The sequence below is a fragment of the Caretta caretta genome, chromosome 23 (genome assembly GCF_965140235.1).
Source record: "Caretta caretta isolate rCarCar2 chromosome 23, rCarCar1.hap1, whole genome shotgun sequence".
Taxonomy (NCBI): domain Eukaryota; kingdom Metazoa; phylum Chordata; order Testudines; family Cheloniidae; genus Caretta; species Caretta caretta.
In genome coordinates this window covers 13,455,407-13,466,428 of record NC_134228.1, presented here as the reverse complement: position 1 = coordinate 13,466,428, position 11,022 = coordinate 13,455,407, and the positions used below count along the sequence as shown (strand labels likewise).

Genomic DNA, 11,022 nt, shown 5'->3' with positions numbered 1-11,022 from the left:
CCGTGGAAACTGCAGCAGACTTTATATACACACAGAAATCATGAAACAATACCTCCTCCCACCCCACTGTCCTGCTGGTAATAGCTTATCTAAAGTGATCAACAGGTGGGCCATTTCCAGCACAAATCCAGGTTTTCTCACCCTCCACCCCCGTGTAGCTCACGAAAGCTCATGCTCAAATAAATTGGTTAGTCTCTAAGGTGCCACAAGTACTCCTTTTCTTTTTGCGAATACAGACTAACACGGCTGTTCCTCTGAAACCTGTCATAAATGATCTGGAGGATGTTAGGATATAGATATTCAGGCCTGTCTGTAAAGGCCTATACTCTAAGAATTTAGGTGTATTCCTATCACTTGGCTAGTTAGAGGTATAAAAGAAAGAATCAAAATCACTGTCTGCCAGTGTAAGGGCCTTCTCTTACTGTGACAGTCTGAGGCCCTGTTCTTAGGCTAAGGCCTTTGGCTAAGCGACAGAGGCAGCCATAAGCTGGGAAGCGACCGGTCACATCCTCACATTCCAAACTAGTCACATTGAAATAAGGTGCTATTGGGCTGTTAGGAATTTAATCCTGTCCTTATTGTGCCTATCACCTCCAGAGAAAGGGAAGTGCCTAGAAGCTGTAAAAGGAAATTGAGGTTGATAGTTTTCTGTCCGGTAAGAATTCACTTATCAATAGACACAGCTGGGAAACTCTTATGTCTTTACAGATGTAGTTGTGAAATCCTCACTTCTGTATTGTTTTGTCATTATAGTTCCCACTTTGCTATTGTTTATTGGCATGGTCTCTGTCTGGTTCTGTGATTGCTTCTGTCTGCTGTATAATTAATTTTGCTGGGTGTAAACTAATTAAGGTGGTGGGATATAATTGGTTAGCTAATCCATGTTAGGATTGGTTAGTTAAATTTTAGTAGAATGATTGGTTAATGTATAGCTAAGAATATTACTATATAAAAATTAGGGGCAAACAGGAAGTAAGTTGGGATTCGAAAATAAGGAAAAAGGAACTTGTATTTAGCTTGCTGGAAGTTCACCCCAATAAACATCGAATTGTTTGCACCTTCGGACTTCGGGTATTGTTGCTCTCTGTTCATGCGAGAAGAACCAGGGAAGTGGGAGAGTGAAGGAATAAGCTCTCTAACAGAGGATGGTGTGGATTGCACTCTCAGCAAGTTTGCAGATGACACTAAACTGGGAGGAGTGATAGATACGCTGGAGGGCAGGGATAGGATACAGAGGATACAGACAAATTGGAGGATTGGGCCAAAAGAAATCTGATGAGGTTCAACAAGGACAAGTGCAGAGTCCTGCACTTAGGACGGAAGAACCCAATGCACAGCAGTGGGGGAGATTTAGGTTGGATATTAGGAAAAACTTTTTCACTAGGAGGGTGGTGAAACACGGGAATGCGTTACCTAGGGAGGTGGTGGAATCTCCTTCCTTAGAAGTTTTTAAGGTCAGGCTTGACAAAGCCCTGGCTGGGATGATTTAATTGGGTATTGGTCCTGCTTTTGAGCAGGGGGTTGGACTAGATGACCTCCTGAGGTCCCTTCCAACCCTGATATTCTATGAACGCTATCTGTTACAGGTTGGTGCTGGCATCAGGAGAAATCAATTTACATTTTCATACTCAAAGCAGCTGCCAAATATTTCCATAACAGCAGCATCCAGAGACCTTGACTGGGAGGGGCCCCTCTCCCCCACCAGCAGGCCAGGCAGGGCACCTTACCCCACAATCCTCAAGTGAGATCAGGGCCCCCCTCATGCTGGGCATGGCGGGCTCCCTCCCGCCCTGAATCAAGATGGGGGCCTTACTTCTAGCCTGGGGAACGTGGGGTGGTTACATGGGGACCCCTCACCCAGGGCACAGACACAGTCCCTCTGGGATGGGGCATGAGGGCTGGTTATATGGGGACCCCTTCCCTGGTGCTGGGATGCAGCTGTCTCTAGGGTTGGGCGTGGGGACTTAGCCAGCTCCGTGGAACAGCTGGATGTGGGTCTGGCCCTTGGTTTTCAGTGTTTCTTTTGTTTCATTTCCCCTGGGAATTGATCAGGGTTGTTTATCACCACCACACCCAAACCAGGAGAAAATCAATGCAAACAAAAAGATGAATAATTTTCCTGGGGTTGATTTTGCTGGCGGGAAAGACGGGGCGGAGGAAGCAACCAGCCAATTAAAGCTTCGACTTCGGCTTCTCAATGCGGTTTGCTGCTGACCTAAACCAGAACTCACAACCCAAGCTCTCCTCGCTTGCTCTCTGCTCCCCGAAGAAAACGTTTCATTTGAATCGAGAGTTAGAGCTGGGCGCTTATAACGATTCACGCTTAATCCCACCTCGGGTGCAGCGCCGACATTCAGCGTCGGCCTCCTCTCCTGGCTTGGCATTGTCGAAACTTTCCAAGCCTTCCTTGGGTTCTGAGAGCGAGTTTCAGTTGTGAGCCCGTCAGATCTCGAAAGCGCACGCTGCGAACAGCGTGAACGGTGTGCGTGGCGGGCGGGCGATTCATCGGTGCGTTCATCAGGAATCCATCAGGCAACCAGGACTCCTGGGTTCTATCCCCGGCTCTGGGAGGGGAGGGGAGCCTAATGGCTCAGAGCAGGGTGGGGGAAGGGAAATGGGTCCCAGGACACCAAGGGTCTACCTCCTGCTTGGCCCCACTTCGTGCCTCAGTTCCCCCCTCCTTACATCAGCCACAAATTTCGCGGGGTAGCGGGCATCCGTCTCCAGGATGTCCATGGTGCGGGGCCGGGGCTCCGGGACGCACCCTGGCTGCTGTGCCCAATTCCAGGCACCCTCAAGGAGTCGCCGACGCCTGCTGCAATCGGTCTCATTAGCCGTATCCCTACCGCCGCCGTGAGCCAGACACTGTCGAAAAGGAGAGGGAAAAGCCGCCCTAACACCCCTCCGCCAGAGACCAGATGGGATATCGATCGCACGGTGCATCCTGCCATATAAGACCCGAACCCGCCGTTCAGCCACTGGGACCCGCGACGGTTCCCCGGCTCCGCTCCGGGCCACGAAAGCAAAACGGGGCCTTTTGCCGGCTGCATCTTCGTGTCGGCCGACAAGTTGGTTCTGGCCTCTGCCCAAGGAGCCAGCAGCCGGGCCTCACCGTCACCGAAACCCCACTGAGATCTGGTGCCGCGCTCCTCACCGCAGAGATCTCCGTGCCGAGCAGAGAAAAGGGCCCCCGGCTCAGTGAGGCGAGTCCTGTAAGAACCCCACCGAGGCGGCGGGTAGTTCGGACCCTCTTTAAGGCACATCACTGAGGGGGGAGGGAAAGGGAGGGAAGAAGGTGGGATAAAGGGGAGATACGGACTCGACTGAGCTAAACCTCCAGCAGCCCCCCCCCCCCCAAAAAGACCTTTAAATAAGCTCCAAATCTGACACAAGCCCCCCCCCACACACACACACACCAGAGGCGAGGGTGCAGCACAGAGTCATTCCTGAGCTTTGGGATGGGGCGGGGGGGGGGGGGGGGCATTGTGGTCCCCAAGTTTCTCCTGGGGAATGAGTGGGAGAGGAACAGGTGCTAGGTCCTGAGGGGGTGTGGGGGGGTGCATGGGCAGGCCCGGGAAAGGTGGGGGGGTGAGGCTCAGAGCCAATGCAGCCCCATGGTGGGAGCGAGACACATGGGGGTTTTGGAGGGTTACCAACTTTCTAATGGCACAAACCTGAACACCCTTGGCCCACCCCTTCCCTACACCTCCGCCCCACTCACTCCATCCTGCCTCCCCCTGACATTCGCTCTCCCCCTCCTCGCTCACCGTCACTGGGCTGGGGCAGGGATGCGGGAGGGGGTGAGGGCTCCAGTTGGGGGTGTGAGCTCCAGGGAGGGGCCAGAAATGAGGGGCTCAGGGTATGGGAGGGGGCCCTGGGGTAGGGCAGGGGGTTGCGATGCAGGTGGGCGCGTGGGGTGTGGGCTCTGGGAGGGTGTTTGGGTGCGGCGGGGGGTTCGGGCTCTCGGCAGGCAGCGCTTACCTCAGGCGGCTCCTGGTCGGCGGCACGGCAGGGCTAAGGCAGGCTCCCTACCTGCCCTGGCTCCACACGGCTCCCACAAGCAGCCGGCATGTCCAGCCCCTAGGGACCCCTAATCACGCCCCCTTCAGGCCTCAAACCCGTCACCCCCAGAGCACCATCTCCCTGAGTCGCCAGGCTGCTGCATCCGGCCACTAGAGGGCGCCATGAGACAGGCTTTGCCAGAGGCTTCAACCACTGTTCATGAGAGGGCTGGGAGCCAGGACGCCTGGGTTCTCTCCTTGGCTCTGGGAGGGGAGTGGGGTCAAGTGGTTAGAGCAGTTGGGGGGGGGGGGGGGCTGGGAGTCAGGACGCCGGGGTTCTCTCCTGGCTCTGGGTCTTAGGATCCGTAGAGGGAGGTCATAGGTCACAGGACTCAACATCCCCATCAACAGCTGGAGACAAGTTGGGCCAATAGAAGCTCCCCTGGCCCGTGTCTCTCTGCTGTCCCAGCCGCCTCCCACCCAGCCCACATCAGACAACACATGTCATCAAATCAGCTGTAATTGGGCCTGCTGGCCAATGAGCAGGGTCAAAGGTCAAGGCAATTACTTCCAGGTTATTGGTTGGGCAGGTTGGTGCTCCTAGGCCACCGGGTCGTAGGTCAAGGAACCAACTCCCAGGGCGGTTGGTTCTCGTTGGCCCCAGGGTCACCAGCAGGTTGGCGCGGATGGGGTCAGAGGTCGTTGGGGTCACCAGCAGGTTGGCACGGATGGGGTCAGAGGTCACGGACGCCCCCGGCAGGTTGGCGCGGATGGGGTCAGAGGTCGCGGGCGCCCGGCTCAGCTCTCCTTCCAGCGGGGGCTGGCGCGGGGGGCCCCGGCTGCGATCAGCCCCTGGGCCGCGTAGTAGGTGCCCATGACGATGAGCCGGGCCCAGGGCACCGGGGCGCAGAAGTGGTCCCTGGCCAGGACCAGGTCAGAGGCCATGAAGAGCAGGGAGCCGGTGGCCATGGCCAGGCGGGGGGGAGACTGGGCCAGGGCCCGCCAGCCCATGGCCGCCAGCAGCGCCCCGTAGCCCCCCACGGCCGGCACGTAGGGGCCCCCCAGGCAGGGCCACAGCATCGTGTAGGTCCCCGCCCAGGCCAGTGCCAGTAGCAGCAGGAGCCAGGGGCGGGCAGGACGCAGGCCCAGGGCCCAGATGTAGCAGATGTGAGCCAGAGCGAAGGCCACCATGCCTGGGGGGGGAGAGGGGGCGTCAGATTGCAGTGCCCCTCGCTCCCGACGCGCAGCCCCTGCTAGCCCAGCCCTGGGCTCCCCCCAGCTCTGCCGGTGCCCCTCACTCCCGACGCGTAGCCCCTGCTAGCCCAGCCCTGCCGGTGCCCCTCACTCCCGACGCGCAGCCCCCTGCTAGCCCAGCCCTGGGTTCTCTCCCCCCAGCCCTGCCGGTGCCCCCCACTCCCGACCCGCAGCCCCCTGCTAGCCCAGCCCTGGGTTCTCTCCCCCCAGCCCTGCCGGTGCCCCCCACTCCCGACGCGCAGCCCCCTGCTAGCTAGGCCCTGGGTTCTCTCCCCCGCTGGTGCCCCTGACTCCGTACCTAGGAGGAATAGCTGCGGCCAGACCAGGCAGGCGTCTCCCACGCCGGAGAACATCAGCCCCCAGCGGACCCGGCGCGCCGAGGGGGTCCAGGCGCCATCGCCCCAGGCCTGGGCCGTCAGGAAGAAGACCAAGCTCAGAAGCGGGAGGCTCTTGACGCCGGTGCTGACCCAGCTGGGCTCAGGCAGCCACAGGGCGAAGTACAGGCCGCAGGAGGCCAGGAACGGCAGCAGCTTGAGGCGGCGGCTCGTGGCCTGCAGAGGAAGGTGGAAATTGACACAGCCAGGGCCCATTTACACTGGGGAGAGTACGACGCACCCGGCATGGAGACTACCCCTCGGTCCGAGCAGGGAACAATCATCACACGTTAACTCTTAAACCTACTGATGACCTACTCTGTAATTTACAGAGCGGGCCTGTTAACTGTCATCATGTTAACTGTGACACCTATCATTACATCAGTCTATAGTAATGTACAGTCTGGCTATTTCACCGTGTTCACTCTGAAACTTACTGACACAAGGGTCGGGAAACGGGGTGTAATTAGGTTTCAGCGTTAACAGAGGAAATAAGACATCTCAATTCTTATACAGTGGGTTTTGGCCGTTGTTTTGCTATGTCAACTCCAACACCTAATGATAAGCGGTTGTAACCAAGAATCCTGTTGGTTATTTCATGGTGTTAACACTGAACACCACTGACAGCCCACTGAATATCATCAGTGCGCTCACTGGCTCACCTAATGATAACCCAGAGTACAGTGACTCCTCCCTGAACATCCTTCCGGTTCACGTCGTCACGTGGCTGATCGATTAGGGAACAAGCTCGTTTAAAGTTGTGCAATGCTGCCTTATAAGGTCGATTGGCAGCTGCCTGCTTTGTCCACAGGATTCTCTGGGAGAGCAGCCCCTCCTGGTGGGGCTTAGAACCAGGGCCCCCCCCCCCCCGTCAGCTCCCCATAATTCCCAAATAAGGGATGCGGCTTGGCAGCTGCCCCTGACCTCTGCCTTGGGGCTGCTCCCAGGAGCCTCCCGCTTGCTGTGCAGGGGGCGGAGAGGGGTGCTGATGGCAGGATGTCCCCCAGCTCTGTACCCCCCCTCCACAAAGCGGAGGAGGGGGCAGGGCTCGGGGACAGAAGGGGCGGAGCTTGCTGGAAGCTGTTGCTTCCTGCCTGATCTGCTTAAAAGGGCAACATACTTGAAGTGGGGTGAGCGTACTTAAAGGGGCGACGCACATCTCTCTCTCTCTCTCTCACCCCACAGCACTTTGGAAAGTCAGCCCCTGCGTGGCCGGGCACGTGCTGTCAGGGCAGGAGGAGGGAGTCGGGCGCTTCAGCGGGGGCCCATCATCCGCTTCCGTTTTTGCAGGGAAGGGTTTGCGGCCGCTGGCCCCCTGCATCTGTTGTGTTTCCTCCCTCCTGCCTCAGGCCCTGGCTGCCTCGTAGAGTGAGAGGCTACATCGGGGGTGGGGGGCAAACTATGGCCCGGGGCCACATCCGGCCCTCCAGACATTTTAATCCGGCCCTGGAGCTCCAGCTAGGAAGCAAGCGGCTCCTGGAAGCAGCAGCATGTCCCCCGTTTGGCTCCTACACGGAGGGGCAGCCAGAGGGCTCCGCACGCTGCCCCTGCCGCGAGTGCCACCCCACAGCTCCCATTGGACAGGAACTGCGGCCAATGGGAGCTGCAGGGGCGGTGCCTGCAGATGTGGCAGCGCGCAGCAGAGCTGCCTGGCTGTGCCTCTGTGTAGGAGCCAGAGAGGGGACGTGTTGCTGCGTCTAGGAGCTGCTTGAGGTAAGCGCCGCCCGAAGCCTGCCCCCTGCCCCCCAACCCCCTGCCCCAGCCTAGATCCCCCTCCCGCCCTCTGAACCTCTCGATCCCAGCCCACAGCACCCCCCTGCACCCCTAACCCCTCCTCCCCAGCCCCATCCCAGGGCCTGCACCCCAACCCCCAATTTTGCGAGCATTCATAGCCCACCCTGTAATTTCCATACCCAGATGTGGCCCTCGGGCCAAAAAGTTTGCCCACCCCAGGGCTACTTTAACAACTGCGTGTTAACCCTTGAGGGCTCCAGCCGAATGCGAGCTCATCGTTTAGCAGCAAGATTTGCCTGGGAAACATCCCACCCGCGGTCTCCCCAGCCTCACCCAAGTGTCACACTCACCCATTGCTGGGTACACTAGTCAATTGTTTAAAACGTACCCTGCATCTGTCTATCATGTCTTTTGTCTGGCAAAAAACATTCCCGGGGCTCTAGATCCTCCCCCCCCGCCCTTTACATTAATTCTTCTGGGGAAATTGGATTCGCGAAACATTGTTGCACACAAAGTCGCGTTTTTCAGGAACGTAACCACCACATGAAGCGAGGAGTTACTGCCTATGGCCTTCTAATTATTTGACCAAGCAGAGACCTACCAGGAGCACTCAGCGATAGCTACTTGTCTCAGGCTGAACCGCAGCTCACTGGAATTGGGAACTTAACTCCCTGTTTACGACTCTTACTCTGGAACCTACTGATAACCCAGATGAGACTAGCCTCATTAACTATTTCACCACCAAGATATCCCAGCTAAATCTACTCAGCTCACCTCCCGGCACCTCATCCCACTGGGGCTGGGAAGTGACCCCCCTGCCCCATTCATCTCAATGAAGTGTTAACTCTGAAACCTACTGCTGTCACGTAACACATCGTCCTTGGTAGTTCAGCTGCCAGAGCAATCACAGCAACATCCTGCTATGCCTGCTCTATCCCCGACCCCGTTCCTGATCCAGCCCCTGTTCCCTGCCACTGTGTGTTAACTCTGAATGCTACTGACTGCATCACTTCAACCACAACTTTCCAGTTTCATATCCGAGGTATTTTTTCCCCAGAATTTCCAGTTGAACCCAGGCACCATGCCAACCCTAAAACATCCACCCAACCAAAGTAAAAACTGGGCCCATGCCCACTTACCCTAGCAGGCGTTCACTCTAAAACCTACCGATGGCACAATTTAACAACGATTTCACCGTTTTAGCAGGAAGAGCCAGTTAATGCTGCTTCTTCAAAGGGTGAAGTTCTGTTCCTATTGATGCTAAAGTAGCAGCTTCAACTTTGACTTTGAAATCTACTGATTGTTAACTATTTAATCACCAGGAGATTGGGCAGGAAGAGGCAGCTAACTTTGCTCCTAATTGTCCCAATTTGGCCATGAGCTTGCCCCATTCACACCACCACTGCGATCAGGGCTACCCACACTGATCCTGCTACCAGCCCCACTTCCCTTCCCCTCTGGGCCCAGCAGTGCCCCCAGCTCAGGCGGGCTACGGGAAACAGCGCAGAATTGAAGTGGAAATGGCTGCAGGGAAATCCTGCCTCGATGGATCGGTTTTACCGGCTCACAGTCCCAGAAGCCGTAACAGCAACACAATGGCACACAGAGGACACTGGGGTTGAGTGGGGGAGAGCAGGGGTGGGGTGGGGCTCGGAGCCAGGATGCCTGGGTTCTCTTCCCAGCTCGGGGAGAGGAGTGGGGCCTAGTGGCTTAGAGCAGGGCGGGGGAAGGGAACTGGGAGCCAGGCCACAGAGTCTCTGCCCCGCCCCCGCCCGGTCCCCTCTTCGTGCCTCAGTTTCCCCCTCCTTACATCAGCCGCGATGTTCCGGTGGTAGCGGGCGTCCGTCTCCAGAATGTCCATGGTGCGGGGCCAGGGCTCCGGGACGCACCCTGGCTGCTGCTCCCAACTCCAGGCACCCGCCTGGACTTTCATCTCCCGTGGGTTCAACAGAGCCAGAGATAAGATGGGGGGGGCGGGAAGAGAAAAATCGATTCCTCCCGCCTCATCCCCACCCAGCACCAGCTGATAACAGGGAGGCAGCTGCTGGAGGAGTGGGGCTCAGGGGGGCTGGGAGCCTGGGCTCTCGGATGTGACCCCTGGTGCTGGGCCCCCACACAGTGCCCTGCTTACCCCCAGCCCCCCCGCCAGGAAGGAGGCTGCGGCACGCTCAGGCTTTAACCATTGTTTTTTTATTTTCATCCGGAATAACAAAAGAGACGAGCCGGGGACCCACGACACAGGGGGGATGGTCGCCGGCCGGGGCGGCCCCGGGGCAACCCCCAAAAGGCCACTTGATTTGGTTCCTGTTTAAGAGCTTTTAAATATTGCCACTAAAGTGGTAGCCGGGGGGGGGGGGGGGGGGGGAGGAATGGCTACCAGGACATCACTGTTGGCTACTGCTGACTTGTGGGGGGGAATTCAGTGCTTTTGAAAAGGAGAAAGGTGCATCGTGGGGCCATCTAGCCTGGCATCTGGCCCCATCTCCCCCCAGCCAGGGGCCATTCGGGGGAGGGGTTGTTTTAAAGTCTCTTTTGCAAGGGGAGGGGATCAGACCCCACACCCCCTTCCAGCCTCACCCCTCCCCAAGCACCTGGGATCCCCCCCAAAACTAGTGCAATGCAGAACCTCTCTGGAGAGGCTGGGAAGATCAGTGTGGAGGGAGGATGGGGGGCAGCTGATTGGTGGGGGACCCCTAGCCCCCTATGCCCTACAGTCTGAGCCCCTAACGCTCCGAACCGCTATGGGGACAGGGAACTTCCTAGGTCTGCATAAACCTTCCTCCACTCCTGAAGGGCCCCGAATCCCTTGGGGTGCAGAGGGAAAGAGGACCCCCCCCCGTACCATACCACCCTCCCACCCCCCACCCCAGATCTGCTACAGGGTGGGTTTTGGGGAGGCTGAGGGACCTGAGGCCCCTGCCAAGAGGGAGGGAGCTGCCCCTCTGTAAGCAGATACCCCCGCCCCCCAGGACTGAGCATCCCTCCGATTGTGGGGAAGGGGGGGACAAAGGGTTGACCCCCTCACAGGGGCAAAGGGAGGAGAAACCACCATCAGAGTGGGGGTTGGGCTGGGGCCCAGCTCCTCCTCCTAGACCTACCACAAGGAGGCGGCGGGGGGGGTGGGGGAGGGGGGAAGACACAGCTGCAGATCCAGGCACCATTGTGGCCCCCGTGGAGGTGGGGGGCAGGTGGCCCTGCTCCCCTGCAGATGGGCTGCAGTCTGAGCCGGTGCTGGTGTGAGCAGTGGGATCCAGGAGGGGAGGCCACTGTGTCGGGGGGGGGGGGGGGGGAGAGAACAGGTGCATTGTGGGCTGTTCGGAACCCCTCACCCACTTGAAAAGTATCCTGGGGGGGGAACTACCTGTTCCTTCCTCCACCTCTGACTGTCTGGTGCTGTTCCCTGGGGCGTGACCCATCTCTGCCCCCCAACACCTCTGCTCCAGGGAGACGGGGCAGCTCCAGCCCCCCAGGCCAGGGAAATAAATAACAAGGGGAGCGGAAAACATGAGGTTAAAAGGATCGTAGAACCAGCTGGGGGGGAGGGGGGGGGCGGACACAGACCTGTCCCACAGCCCTGAGGTCCAGCCCCGCCTTGTAGTGCCCCTCCCCCAGCAGCCTCTAACCCCCCCCGGCCCCACCTACCTATGCCCAACCCCACC

At 58.3% G+C, this 11,022-nt stretch overlaps 1 protein-coding gene across 1 annotated transcript; it reads right to left on the bottom strand.

Annotated features, from left to right (window-relative positions):
- Positions 1 to 4,505: 4,505 nt before the first annotated feature.
- Positions 4,506 to 11,001, bottom strand: TMEM86B (transmembrane protein 86B). Its single transcript, XM_048832514.2, has 3 exons — positions 9,174 to 11,001; positions 5,554 to 5,806; positions 4,506 to 5,194 (listed from the first exon to the last, which is right to left on the bottom strand). The coding sequence occupies exons 1-3, from the start codon at positions 9,294 to 9,296 to the stop codon at positions 4,800 to 4,802; spliced, it is 771 nt and encodes a 256-aa protein (XP_048688471.2). The 5' UTR covers positions 9,297 to 11,001; the 3' UTR covers positions 4,506 to 4,799.
- Positions 11,002 to 11,022: the final 21 nt, after the last annotated feature.